A 15550-nucleotide genomic window follows, 5' to 3' on the forward strand; every position below is an offset into this window, starting at 1 on the left:
CTCACTTCAGAGACTGACTGCCCACACCTGTGCCGAGGAAGAGTCAGGTGGTAGAGACTGATTGTTCACACCTGCACTAAAGAGGAAGGAACCAAGTGAAAACAATAGCGAACACAGTTTTTGTTATCAACACAACAGAATTTAAATGTGACATGTAAAGTTAAATGTTATGACAAGGGGAAGAATCCCAACAAATGTTAGAAAAGCAAGTTAAAAAACAAAAAGTGTTATAACATGTAGGTGGACCACACTGACACACTGACATGCTGTGAGGAGCTGGTTAAAGCCTACTTTGAAGGTGATGTAATGCCAGTTTCTACCTAAAACCATGATAGACATTAATTGTTTGTTTTGACTTGGAAATTATTGTTCATTTTATTATGAGCGCATTTATGTAAGTAAAATGCTGGTATTTGGTATTTTATGTTTAACTTTGTGTTCTCTATCACAGGCAAACAAGGGACCGCCCCTGTAAATTGCCACTCTTTTTGATTTTGAGAGAACATATCACCCCAAACCTGGTACATCTGTATCCTCGCCATTCCTTCCCATTTGTTTTGACAATCTTGTGTTTTATTGGTATGTTGCAACAAAGATGGGTTTTTTTGTGAAAAATGTAGTACACTAAATAATTGGGTGTTTTATTGTACAGTATATATATTGCTTCAATGCTCAGCAAAAACTGTTTTCTCTAAATACCCAAGTGTTCCTTTGAATGCTCAGTTTTTTTTTCTTTCTTGCCTACATTTCCAGGTCATTTATAATATCTGGGATCCCAGAGGAAAAAAAAAAAAAACCCCACTGAAGCTGAGCGTTGAAAAACAGGAAATTTTATTGTGTATAATGTTTGAACTAAAATGAAGTCAGTTCTCCTGAATCTCCACTTTCAACCATTGATGAGAAAAACTAACCAAAACAATGCCAAACCCAATGTCAAGGAACAACACGGATAACTTAATTCAACATTTAATCAAATAGGTGAAAATATCGACACTGACTACAGAAGAGGTGTAATACAGAAGTAAAACAAACTATTGTTTTTTTTTAAACAAACATTTTATATTTTTTTGTTTGCTTTTACATTGGATTACATTTACATAACTGAAATACGAACAAAACAGACTTCAATGAAAGCCATAGCCATATGTACCAGTGAAACATGATCTGCCCTTAATCTTTAAAGATAATATTTGCATGTATTTTATACAAAATAGACTTTATCAACCAGTATGAGGGTAGTGCAATTCCGTCAAGCTCTGGTAGATTTACTTTCACACGGAGATCCAACTTTTTTTGTTTGATTTTCTATTTTAAAGTGACCAGTAAATCCTCACAGCAATATACATGGGATCCAAAGCCTGGACCCTTACAAAATATACCTTTCAAATAAAATAAGAAGTACTAGAAGTTGGATAATAAGTGCTACTTAAAATGTAACTGCTTGAATACTTCTTTTTGTTTGTTAAATCTTTTTTTTGTTTTCTCCTCTCTGCTTTGGTCACTCTCATATCATGCAAAAACGTCCTGCAGTCTGTCTCACCTTTCCTCCCTCCTATCCTTATAACTCTAAAACACAGTGAGCAATCATATAGACTTTCCCAATGACTCGTAAAATTTACATTTACTTCACAAGACAAACATGTTTAACACTTCCTAATGTATTCAACACGTCTACCTTTATCAAACATAAACCAACAAACAGAAAAATATTTACTTTCTTGACTCGTTCAATGTACAAAAAGGATTGGGTAAAATTATCCATATCAAAGAAGATCAAGCTGATGTATTCAAAATCACAGAAAATATTGTCTTTTTTTATTTTTATTTTTTTACAATAGATCAATCTTCAAAAGCACTGACACTGGTTAAGTGTTTATCTATTTCCTGATTTGAAATCGTATTTCTATGGCTCTCTGTCTCCCTTTTGCAAGGCCTTTACATGTAGTTGAAAGGATAAAGAGAAAAATGTATAGGAGTATAGAGATAATGTCCATGTAAAAATACTTTGTAATAATAGACATTGTTTACATTGCACTGGATATGTTGGCGCTGTTATATACACTTATGGCCATTTAAAAATGAGCAGGGATACTGTTACATCTACACATTAAAGCTGGTTTTCTGAAGCACCACCACCTGAAAACAACTGTACTACTGTATGCAAAAGTCACCCAAACAAATAGACAGTTGAGTCATATCTTCCCCAGAATAATCAACACTGACGTGAGCGCAATTAAGCCTATGTTCATTGAAGCGCAAGGCCATGAGACTGAGTTAGCGAGGCTGAAAGCCTGAACAGCACATGAAACAACCCTGCTGTGAGTGACCATCCTTTGGCAGAACAGCTGATTAAAAACATGATGGCTCTTACTGAATAGTGGCTTGTATACGTCCAGAGTCTGCTGTGCTGTTAGCAATAAGTAACACACAATTGACTGGTCTCTATGGCAACCTGCTACCTGGTCTGTTAACTGCCATTCAGAATTATGCGCTGCGGAGGGATGAGTGCCATTCAGAGAAGGGGAAAATCTGTACGGTCGACATTTTAGGCAGAAAGGCCTGGCAGTTACAAGAAACACTGAGGAAAATAGAGCTATGAGGGGGAGCATTGTGTTTGCACTTCCAGCAGAAGCCAATGTACAACTGCACTGTAAATGTCTGTTTGCTTTGGCCATCACATAAGCTGGTACGGACATTTTTTCACATTACAATTGTACCAAATGCTGACCACCACCTGTTTGAAAGCGGTATATATTACCGCTTTGCAACTTCAAAAATACAATATTTTGTGCATCTCTGAAAAAAAGTATCATACACTTAACTTGGATGACTACAATCAGTACTTTTAAGCTGGTGTAGGTGTGACACTGAACTAAGATCTCATAAATGAGCAAATTACAAAAACCACATGTTGAATCCCAACTGAATAATCACTTTGACATCTCCAGGAAAAGACATATAAAACTTGATATTACATTTGGCACTAGTGGAGCACATCCAAGTGATATAGTCACTCATAGCCTGAGTTTTGATTCACAAATTATTTGGACCAAACTGTATCTTCCAAAAATATTTTAACTTTAGAGGTGAAATCTTGTGCTGAGAAAAGAGGTTCTATCGTTTATGGGTGTCTCGTTTTATATGTCATGTATAAAACATATATATTTATATATTTAATCATCCTTTCAGCCATGTTGAGCTCAACAACTTGATAATAACCCCACTTCCTGTCTGTGCAAACAATTTGAGATGAAACTGATTAAAGATTATATTTTAACTAAAATTATATTTTAAGTGAAATACTATTGTCCCAAATAAAATGCTTTTTGTTAACCTATTAGAAGAACTACATGGTGAGTTTGCTCATGTCTGAAAATTTCAGGTCAAATAATGCTCTTCTAACTATTTACTTGTCAGTGAATTTTCAAGCACTTAGTGTTTATGATACCTCATTTGAAAATCTAGAACCTAAACCTAAACTAGAACATCAGCATGAATGCAGCTTGCAATGAAAGGACGGTTTTACTTCAAGAAAGGTTTGCTTGAATCATGTTGGCTATTTACTAATACACAGACACCTTGGAGTTTTTTTTCAGAGGCAAGTTAGATCTAAAAATCCTACCTGTGCAACTACATCTGAATAAGGTACATAAATCCAGTCTAATTCCAATTAACAGCCCACTGATTATTTCAGGACTTTTACCCATAAACATACATTAAAATAAGTAAATCTGCCCCAAAATATGACAAAATATCATATGTGCCTTATTAAATTCATGTGGCCTGCATTTAGCACCAATGTGGCAGCAGCTACTCACAAGCTTGTTAAAGTATTCAGTTATGTATTTAGTATTATATTTGTTGGAACACGTGATACTGATTGGGAGATGCAGTATTTGTATCAAATATGCTTTACAGGGGATAGCAAGATTTCTTTTTAACTATGCCTGTCGTTTTTTTCTGTGATTCTCAAACTTTTTAAGACCTAAAAGTTTAGATCTTTATATTTCATACTGTTCTGCTCATTTGTAATCTGTACCATAGGCTGTCTTCCTTGTGTGAATAAAACAAGAGAGAGCTGCCCACATTAAAAACACCAAAAACAACAGCTTGGAAGGAAAACAGAAATTGCTAGTGTGGAAAAATGAAACCAGGAGAGAAAAATGTGGACGTATGTACAAGTAAAATTCTTATGAAAAAAAAAAAAAAAACAAGGATTAAGAGAGGATGGCTATGAAGAGCTTTAGAAGCTAAAAGGCACTGTTTTTCCCTTCTCAGATACATCCTGTGTAAACATTTTGCTGACTGAATGTGTCTGCCAATACTTTGTATGTGTAAGCGTGACTTCTGCATGTGTGGTCAGAAATGCGTGTCTGAATAAAATGAATGAATATTCACCAAGCTTTTTCTTCTTCCATTGGTCAGGTATATAAATCTGATACATAACATTGCAGAAATGATAACTGACTCAGAGCTTAGAACAGTTTGTCCTCAATGTCCTAGTTGTCCAAAAGAAAAAAAGAAAGAAAAGAAAGAAAAGATTCTGTCATGTCAGAGAATGCAATTTTTCTGTGTATTTGTTTATCATCTTCTTTGCCAAAAGTCCTCTGGAAACCGCAACAAGTGAACACTCACTACATTCTCTGCGCAGCAGAGCAGGGACGGGCAAAACTGAGACAAGCATGGCAGATGAGCAGAGAAACAGTAGGCTTGAATTTGAAGGGAGCTTTTATAGGCCGCTAATCCGGCGAGTTGGACATTGTATCAGGTGACGTGTTGAGAGTTGAAAAGGTGTTTCTAGGTGTTGGCTTGTCAGTAAAAACAGCAATAAAACACCATAGGCAGGAGAGAGTAAGAGGCAGGTGGCCACCAAAAGAAACAGCTTAAGAAACCTGAGGACAGGGCTGTGGACGGAGGGGGGAGTGAGGGGGCTGGAAAAATAAAAATAAAAAAATAGAACGCCCAAAGTACATACTGCCCACTAGACATTCAGAGCCAACGTGTGGCCTGGAGGACAATTTCTTCTTACCAGAAAGGGCTACCGCTCGGTGGTAGGGTGTCCTAGTTTGGCCCCTGGGACCAGATTGGGACGCATGAGGCCACAGGTATTGTGCTCCAAGATTAGTCTGAATGGCTTAGGCTGGGAGGGGCGTGGCAGAATTCCTAGAGGGGGCCTGGGAAAACAGAGAAATCCAATTCGAGTGATAGGGGAGGCAGGACAAGCAAAGGCTTACGGCTCTGGGTGAAAGCTTGGGGCCCTGGAGAGGTACACGGGTAGGACAGGATTTAAGGCATTGCTTCACAGTTTAAGGCAGTCATTTCTGATGAAACAGCAGAGGCTTGACGCTCCCGTCTTTGAATTTTGGTATCTGGTTGGAGATGATCTCTGCCAGCATCTCTGGGAATTCCACACTGAGAGTTTTATTCACAAAGGTGTAGAAACAGATTTGGAGAAGACCCTCGACCATCTGAAGGAGACATCCACGGGGGCAGACACACAGACAGATTAGTGAGAGTCTTTCTCAAATTAATTCAGTTCAATCCAATACAATTCAAAGAACTTTATTGGCACTAATTTTTTTAAGAAAATCAAAATAAAATTACAGTGATAGATTTGTAAGAGTATGTATCTGTAAGAGTGTGTGTGTTTCTCAAACCTCCTGCATGGAGTCCAGTAGCTTAGTCAGCTGATAGAAACGCTGCCAGTTCTGACTAGCGTTCTCCTCTCTCTTGACGATGGCTTTTCCCAGCTCCTTGATGTACGTCATCCTGATCTCATCAAACACCGCCTGGCTTTTCAGGCCATCTTTTGGTACTACACATACACAAACATAAAGAGATACGTCAGTGCCAGCAATCGTAGGATTGTGACTCAAGAAAAAGAAAGAAAAAAACATTGTTGAGTTACTTAGTGTTCATTTGAAAATTGTATTTATAGTTGGAGCCCCTAACAACATCGGTGGATCCCTGACCTACTTTAAAGTCCTAACAGGACATTGCTGTTATATCGAGCTGGTTGCTAACACAGAAGCACCCAACTGTTTCCATGTCAAAAGGTCCAAATAGATCCACATTAGACCAAGAACACAACTGTGATAACCTGTCTAAGAGGATAAAATTAACTTAACATGACAGTGGATGGAGTGAAAACAGTCTTTGAGATTTATTCTTGGTGGAACAAAAAAAATGAGACTGTAAGTGCTGAATTCCCTGCAATGTACCCATGTAATTTGCATGCAGACGCATCTGTAGTGTCCCTATATCTGCTCTGCCATCTGGACAGCTGGTGACGTGAGCAGCTGGTGATGCACATTTAAACTTCTGACTCCGACTGAAAATCCATCAGTGGTGTTGCTATTTGTCTTAGTCTGTTCTTTATCCTGTTTTCTACTGCAACAAACAGCACAGGGCATTAATAATTCATTAACATTTACTGTGTTGGGCCCCCAAAGAGGACAATTAGGGGATGCTGAATAAATATACACAAAGGCGCATGCACACACTTCCTAACCGGAATGCTGTAGGCAGTGGAAAATATGCAAAACTAAAGGTAACATCAATAGCTACTGTGCGCAGCTTGTTCACTAACCAGTGCCGTCTGGATCTAAGAGAACCAGTGAATGTTTGGACACACACTTCATAGAAATCACAAACTGCATGTTAAATGTACTAGAAAGAACACACACAGAAGCTAAAAAAGCTAAAAAAACAAGAAATAACTGAGAAAACATCAATATGTCGTTGTCATAACTACTAAGTCAACACATCGCAGACTCCTTGTCAGTCTGGTGTCTGGCATAAGGCCCAGGCAAAGTAACTGGCCTAGAGATTATGCAAAACCACAGAGGGCATCATCGGGGTGAAATACTGTCTGATTTACATAATCAGATAAATGGGAAATACCAAAGTGCAAGTGCTATCTGGCCTCTTCATTACACATGTTGAGATTTGGTTGAGAGAGTAGCTGAAAAAAAACTGCCTTTCCTTTAGTATAAAATAACTGAATGTTTTACCTTTTTTATAGGGTTTAGGGTGCTAGCAGAAAAGAACTACTATGATCCATTTTTGTCTGTTTTTAAAGGAAAAGTGTGTAAGGTTCAGGGAGATGCAGTGGCATCTGGTGGTAAAGATTGCATATTTTACCAAGCTGAAACTTTTCCCGATTAGAATTCTAGGGCTGCCCCTTGAAAGTTGGAGGCTCGGATCATCAATTGGAGACCCTCAGACAACTGAAACTGCTTCAACTGGACTTGTATTTTCTGTTCAAGTATACTTCCAGGGATGTTTTGGTCCCCAGATTTTGCTGTGAGTGCTATTGATTTTCATAGTACTCTTTGCAGCTGCAGACAACAGCACAGAGGGAGACAAAGACCGCACTATAAGGTGAAGAAATTGTGAATTTACAGCTCGCAGCAAGTTATTACGAAATGTTCTCTGGCTTCTGCTAATAACTGGTGTCAGCAAAAAATACTGTTGCGCAGTTTTGACCCGCAGTTTTGATCCATTAGCGCCTTTAGCGTGTTTACTATAGGCTATGACATGAATGCCGCTTTCACACTAAATGTCCCTCAAAGGTTGGTAAAATGTTCTTAATAAAGAAATTTCACATGAAAAATCAGTCTCCCTCGCTCTGTTTTGCATTTCAGAGCCAAGCTTTTGTCCTAGCACCTGCTACTGCGTGCTCACATTTTCTCCCTAATAACTTCAGTATAAGCACTGAATAAATCAGTTTTGGCTGTATCTAGAGCCAGTGTTTGGTTTGTCCATTTTGGGTTACTGTAGAAACATGGCAGTGCAACATGGCGATCTCAATTGACGAGTTCCTAGATAATATTCCATTCATGACAATATATCCTAAATCCTACAGACTGGACGTTTTTTTTTTAAATTCTGTGCTGTGGACGTTAACTATGCTTAAAATTAAATCTTCAGTAAATCAAACTGTCCCATGGGAGACTTTAATTTTCACTCACGTACATATAAAATGATTAAAACATCTGATAGTATTTCCATCCCTGAGGGGAACAGATGGAAATAGCTCCAGGTATGAAAATCCAAGCATGGCTCAGTATGGAAATGTCATTTCCTCTGCATAAAGAGCAAATCACCTCTAAAGTGCGTCCTTTCCCCATTCACAGAGTGAAGCGGAAGGAAGAATGCTCTCCTCTTCTGCAAAGAGTAATTCACATAATTGGAAAAAAGTTTGATTTAGTAATACTTTTTATCATTCTGTCTAGTCTTTTTCTGGAGATTATAAGGCAGCTTATTGCGTGGCTGGAGTGGAGGCCCACTCATTTTATAACTATGATTTTACCCCTTTAAAAGAAAAGTGAGGGCTGCTAAGTGTTTCACCTTTTTGTTCTAACCATTGAGAGTCCTTCCTCTAATGACTGTTGCCAGATTGTACATTTTAAAGTAACTCAAGCAACTGCCAGCAAATGAAAATGCATTCAGAATGAATTTAAAATACAAGAATAATTCTCAATTTTCATTCGGCAAAACTAAAATGATCAAAATTGGGAAAAGGGTTTTGCTGTAATGAGGTTTTTCATTATGTGCTCTTAGACGATTGTGATGATTACATAGCAAGCCAAACAGCAAGCTGTATTTTGTCCTCTCAAATAAGAAACGGAAAGTTGGACTAATTTAACTCTTAGTTGACCTCACGGTGCATTACATATTCTTCAAACAAACTTTGGGACCAGCAGCAACTGTTCCCTATAATAGGAAGGGAAAAGAAAGCAGTCAACAGAGATGAAGTACCTGTTGGACACTTGAAGATCTTTTCAACTGAGACAGTAACCACAGAAGATGAACAGGTTGTACTTTTCTGTCCACAAAAAAACGTTTTTCAAGAAAGCTTTGAAAACTGGATAGAGTGATAAGGTTGTTATGGAAGGAAAGTTAAGGGAAAAAAATCACCTGACAGATACAGATCAGTAACAGATCATCAGTCCTTAGAGTAATGACGTGTTGGTATCCGCCTTTTCACAAAATGCCTTTAGATGTCCATGAGAAAACAGTTTTGTTACATAATTCGACAGGTCAGGCAAGAGAAGTGTGCTGCAATCTGGTTTATGGACTCTTATTTTGAACAGATAATACTCTACACTTTGACAACACAACAAGGGGATAAAAAGGAATATTTTAAAAAAACATCACAACTTAAAGAAAATGAAAATGTTTGAAACTTTTAAGGGTGCATTCCATAATTTCAATGATAAGTGTAAACAAAAGGAAGGCCTTGCTGAAGTTAATGCTGCCTGACACCGATCCTTAAAAATGCTGATAAAGGTTGTCAGTCATCCAGGTCGTGGTATCCATAGGTGCTGTTCTGTTGGCTTGGAGATCCACTTAATACATTGGATCAGCTCGAAATATTTGTCCTCGGAGGCTTTATCATCATCAGATGATCATCAGATGGTTTCCAAGATTGGAACTCAAATCACAATAATTATGTTTTTAAGACTTTAAATGTTAATGTTAATATTTAAGCCAAATTAAGGCTTAAGACGTTTCATCTTTGTCACTGCCATTTATTCAAATTATTATTAATTTCTTATACTGCACTGTAAATTTTATTTTTGTAATTTATTCCTGTCTTTGTAATTTCTGGCTTGTTTTTATCTTCATTTCTCTAGCTATTCAATTATTTTTTTCATCGGCATTTAAATGTATTTTTATAATGCGTTCCTTTTGCACTTTGTTTCAAAGTTTTTGATGTTTTTGAATCACTTTGTTCCTGAAATGTGAAACTTAGCTTGCCCAAAAGTGTGTTTTTATTTCCCAACAAATGACTTGGAACTTCAAATTTGTGTTGTTTTTCTACATTACTGAAAACACTAATAGTCACATAGCACAACATAAGAAAAACTGACATGAGTTCAAAATGTGGCCTTGTGTGCGCTGTAGATTAAAATCCTCAAAATTATTTTAAAGGAAACTGGCTGCTGCTCTCTTTTTTGTTTACTTGACCAAAATACAGAAATATATGTCATGATAGACTGAGTGCTTATGCTCAGTGACTCATGGATCAACAGATTAATGCGTTCAAAGCTCCTATAGTAGCCACAATGTGATATAGAAATGACCGCAATGGCACATGAAGCCAGACATATTCACTCATCCATCCTCACCAATTCTACTGAACTTATGTATGAGTAGAAATTTGTATTTACGATGCAGTTTGTCACCATTCCACTCAAAATGCCGCCCTACTGTTACAGACTGAGCTGACCTCACACTGCAAGGAAATACGCTGCAGCAGCGTTACATACTTAACACAATGGAAAATTGATTTGTTTTAATCCCAGAATAATTGCAAGTTCCTGAAGTTTGGAAAACACTGCTGAGACTTTTTAAAGAGAAGAGTGTTCCATTACCTGTACTGAGCAGTAACAGGACCTTCATGCACAGGTACTCCTCATAGGACACCTGCAGCCTGACAAACTCATTACAGATCTTCAGCATCTGCTCGCACTGGTCGGACATGAAGGGCAGCTTCATGCGATCTCTAAAAGGAGTGAGGAAAGAGCAAGGAAGCAGAGATGAGAAGTGTAGAACCGGTGGGGACAGCGGGGAATAAACAAGGGGAAAACAGAGATGTATAGATTAGACTTGAAGCTCTTTCACTCATCCTGTTATTCTATTCTAAACAAACAACCCCAGCAGGGGAGCACTACAATCTTGCAGAAGAAAACTGGATTGTGAAATCAGTCCTGATGGATTTTCACACCTCACTTCCACTAACACACAGTCTGCATTACATTCTACCTCTGAAATCAATACAGCATATTCTCCTGATACACAGCCCTGGCTTTAGAGCTGTCCATTCATTCGGACCGACTGCAGTGCTACCGGCAATGACTTCTTCACTTTTCATTGCTATTTTTACCTGTCTATGAGTTTACGGATCCTTTGAGAGCTGCTCTTCACAGCTCAGGCCTACTCGTTCAACGAATTTCCATTGAAGAAGATGAACTGTTTGCACGTTGTCAGGGGCAAGAGCTTAGTGTTTGGTGCACTCTTGCCACTCACTACAAAGTGAAAAACATTTGCACTTTGGGCAAAAGAACACCACACTTCAAACAAGTGCAAAATGGTCACATGGGAGTCAGAGGTTACTTTAAAACAAGAGCCATGACCAGAACCAGAACCAAGTATATAGCAAAGCGAAGAAATCAAGATGTCAATTGGACAAAGTATTGAAAATTATAATTAAAATGTTGTTCTTTGATCAAATATGTCTTGATTTAAATCAAAATTTAACTGATTTCATACTGCAATTTATTTAGGCTTTTGAAACAAAACATTTTTTTATGTTTTTTGTGTTTGTTTTCATGATAAGTTTGGCTTAACTGAGTTATCAAAAAAAAGAGGGCTTTTCCGCCATGATTGACAGCCGTGACAGCCAATACCTGCACTCGCATTCAATGCAGCTGCTTGTTATTGGTTGGACAGGTGTTTGGGCGGGAACTCCCCCATCGTGAAAAACGCTACTGCGCAGATGTAGGGCTCCCAATGACATCACGCTTACTAGATGGCAACGCTATCCGTATCCGGGATATTTTTACATCACTACAGCATAGTGGGGGTAAGTGGGGGCGCGTCGTCCATCTTTATTTATAGTCTATCACTAAAACACAGACACCGCAAAATTTCCAATACACTGACTGTAGGCGTCACACCTAGGTATATGATAGGTGATAGGTGGGTGAGTGTGCTAGCCACATGATGATTATGAAGTGAGACTGACACCCTGAAATGAGCAAATGCAAAACAACATGGGCTGACAAAATGACAGGCTGAAAAAGGGACTGCAAAAGCATACAACAGTTGGCCGTGGTACGCACTTGTTAATGACAAGATCGGGGGCGAAGCAGAGCATGCTACCGTTGCACTGCTCATACGACCTCCAACCAAGACTGAAGGACATGAGGAAGAGCCAGGAGCACTGCAGCAATGTCATCTGGTCATCCAGGTGCAGGTTGCGGAAGCCTAGGAAAGTCAGAATGTCAGTGGCTTGGAAGGACACACTGATGGAGAGATGCAAACACACAGTCATAATCACACAAATTAAATAATCATCTGATGATATGACACTTAGAGATTATCAAATTTGAGCATTTTTGGTCAAAAGAGTCATAATGACTGAATGCCATATTTTTCAAAACAGTGTATGATGATTGTGCTTTTACAGCTTGGAAAATAATGATTTGTTATGTTGTATGTTTCTGCCTGTATTGTTAAAAAGCACAGTTTAATATATTTATTTTAAAGAGATACAGAAGCATTGAAAAAAAGAAAAAGCAGCCGCTCAATACATAATTTAAACACAATGAAGAAGCAAGCTCACACAACGCAAAATAGGACAATCTAGTTAAGTCGATGTTCAAATTAGAATTAAATTGCGGCTTATTCATTTCCACTCTGTCAAAACTATAAAAGTGGAACCTCACATGAAAAGTCCTTTCACATTACATTTGTTTTAAACCATGGCTTTGTTACGTAAAAGCTGCTTCTCCCCACGGAGAGAGCTTTGCCTCACTATCACCTTGGCAGATTGCCAGCCAAAGATTGGAGATCACCAAAAGATTGGAGCAGATTTGTCCACCATCGTACTGTCACATACAAAGAGGGAAAAAAAAAAAGCTAACGTTACATGTTCAGTGACGGGCTTTCTCTGAAGCCTCATTCCCACTGCACAAAAAAACCCGCTAACATCTGGCTTTTTAAGGTGCTGCGTACAATCGGCACTCACACCCGAGTCAAATGACTTGGTTTTTATCGCCTCTGGCTCGGATCGGCATTGATGGGATCGGATCGACACGCGGGTGAATGTGGTAATTTCAGCTCTTTAACCAGCTAGATGCCAAAAAGTGATCGTCTGCCAGAAACTAATTGCCATCCGTGGGAGCGCGCGCAGCTTTTTAAAGCTGAATCGCCCAGTATTCAGCTGCTCTCACATGGATCAAACAGTCGTAGCATGTAAATACACATAACTTTATGTCCGTGGTAAGAACATAGGTATGTCTTTGGAGAATTTTAAAGTCTTTTGAAACCCAATTTCCACGTGTTTGCAATTTATATAATATCAGGCATGACATTTACGTGATTATAGACAATATTGCTGTTCCCGTTGTTTGTATGTTTAGTATGTCTTAAATCTTGTTTAACATTTGGAAAGTAGTCTATCATTCTTTATGAATGGGTATTGTAAAAACAAAGGTATTATCTGCTTTTATTCTTATGAGCCTGCATTATGTTACCTGCTCTGTGCCTGAGATTATAACCACTCCAATCTTGAAAACTGCATTATATTTGTTGCATTGGTCTTTCAAAGGTATTTAACACAGATAAAAAGGGACTGGGTGAGCTATAACCTGTCAAATATAATCACTATGAATGAAATCAAGTCATTATGAGGCAGAAACAGCCTTTCAGTGACAAGAGTTCTCTTAAAAGGAATTTCAACAGGTAAAAGGAGGTAAAAAGGACTGAAGTGGTTCTAATCTTGGCCACAGAGCAGGCAAGATAATGCAGGTTCTTAAGGATTATAGCAGATAATACCTTTATTTTTACATTACCCATTCATAAAGTATGATGGACTTCTTTTTTATTCACATACAAACAATGGGAACAACAATTTTGCCTATAATTGCATAAATGTCATGCTTGATCAAACTAAAAAACACAAACGTGAAAATTGGGTTTCAAGAAACATTAAAGTTCACAAAGACATACCTATGCTTTTACCACGGACATAAAGTTATGTGTATTTACGTGCTACGACTGTTGAAGACGTGGATACTGAGTGATACAGCTTTAACAGGCTGTGCGCACTCCTGATCTTAAATCTTTGCTGTGACCAATAGCAACATTTACAGTGAGAGGAGAAAATCTCCAAACAAATACTTGGAGTGATTATCAAGTCATGTGCCTTCTTTCTCAAGATTAGAAACTAGCATGGGTGGTTGGAAATTCCACTCTCTTCCTGTTTCCATTTTTGCCTCTGTGAAAATGACACCACATAGCCTTCAAACCCAGAGATTAATTTTTTTTTCTTGAATTTTATAAGATGAATTTAAGTTATTCAAGAAAAAAGTAGTAAATATAAAATCGAAATATAAAAGTCAAATCTTTAATGCACACTGAAACTAAAACAACAATCCTTTTTTAACTGCTACACTAAAAGAAGTCAAGATAACACTGACAATAAATGCAGTCATTTGAATTGCTTTGAGATGAAAAGAGCAAATTTCCGTCTGCTGTCGGAACATTTTCTTTACAGAGATAATGAATTTAGTTGGCTGTAGGAACATCCTCTTTATGCACGTTCAAAAAGATATTAACCTTGGTCGTGACCTGATCAAAATCAAAGTACTTTGAAGAGGCTGCATTTCAAAAGTAAATTGTTCTTTTACAAGCTGCCATTAGTCTCCTCGTCTGTCTATAATTACAGATTCAGCCATTACAGAGAAGTCACACTTTTTATTACATCATTACTGAACATCTGTTGTTCTTTGGCTTCACTGCCAACAGGAATCATGTGGGAGAAAAAACTCTGTCTTTTTGCACAGTCTTAAGTTAGACTTCTACAATGCCAACCACTGTACCAGTTAAGATACCTCAATGGCTACCAGCCTAACCATGATTTAATCAGCTCCACAATGGCTCCCTCTCTGCTTCTCTAAGTCTGAAGAGCCTAATCAACATCATTAATCTGATTTGAGTCATGTCTTAACACTTGTTGTAACCACTGGAAGGAACACAGTGACATTTTGAATGATGGTAAATTCGGTTTCTTTCCAGGAAACAATATCTATTTTGCATAATTTCACAAGTTAACTTGCGGCCGCTTGTGGTCTTCAGTTTTACTGAGGAATGCTAACAATGCTGACAAGCAGATGCTTTGGTATCTGGAGGGCAAAAGTGAAAGCTATGCTATAAATGTCTAGTCAAACTGCATATTTTCCATTTGATCTAAAGGTGATGCAATTTACCAGCTGTGTGTATAAATGACTTCATTTTCCATCAGTGCCTTGGCCCGCTTCACAATACATCAGTCTCAATTACAAGCTGCAATACTCCTAGTGACACACTTTGCTCGAGCAATGATATGCACCTAAACCCAACCAAAGGCAACTCATGGAAAATAACTTTAATTTGGTTACCAGGTAGTGACTTGGCCCACTTGACTGCCGAGATGACCTGCTGTCCCCCCAGCCTGTTGAGCGTAGTCATGAGCCGTGAGGAGGTGTCAGGCAGTGTGCTGTCATAGCCCGAATAGATGACCTCTGGTTCGATGGCCTTGAGCACAGACAGCATGGTGGGGACAAGTTGGGGCATGCATCTGGGGATGACTGGAATAGGCATGTTGCTGACAGGCTCTGCAGAAGGTCGTTGCACTTTCATCTTGATCAGCTTCTTGTTTTTCCTCGCTGTGGGATGGGGAGGGACAGATGAGGAGAAAGGAAGGACAGGAAACGTGAAACAAGAAACTGGTGAGCAGTGACAGTCCTTATTTTCCTTTTCAGCTGTTAAGGAGATG

The 15550-nt window shown here is 38.4% G+C and overlaps 1 protein-coding gene across 2 annotated transcripts in view; it reads right to left on the bottom strand.

The window, feature by feature from the left end:
- Positions 1–814: 814 nt before the first annotated feature.
- The window catches only part of LOC121952564 (glucocorticoid receptor-like), a 79789-nt gene continuing 65053 nt past the window's right edge, over positions 815–15550 (bottom strand). For both annotated transcript variants that reach the window (XM_042499329.1, XM_042499328.1), the window contains 5 exons: positions 15174–15440; positions 11853–11997; positions 10383–10513; positions 5658–5815; positions 815–5468 (listed from right to left, as the gene is read on the bottom strand). In XM_042499329.1, coding sequence (XP_042355263.1) covers positions 5316–5468; positions 5658–5815; positions 10383–10513; positions 11853–11997; positions 15174–15440 — 854 coding nt within the window. In that variant the 3' untranslated portion in view covers positions 815–5315. The remainder of the gene's footprint in view (positions 5469–5657; positions 5816–10382; positions 10514–11852; positions 11998–15173; positions 15441–15550) is intronic.

The sequence above is a fragment of the Plectropomus leopardus genome, chromosome 13 (assembly GCF_008729295.1).
Source record: "Plectropomus leopardus isolate mb chromosome 13, YSFRI_Pleo_2.0, whole genome shotgun sequence".
Taxonomy (NCBI): Eukaryota; Metazoa; Chordata; class Actinopteri; order Perciformes; family Serranidae; genus Plectropomus; species Plectropomus leopardus.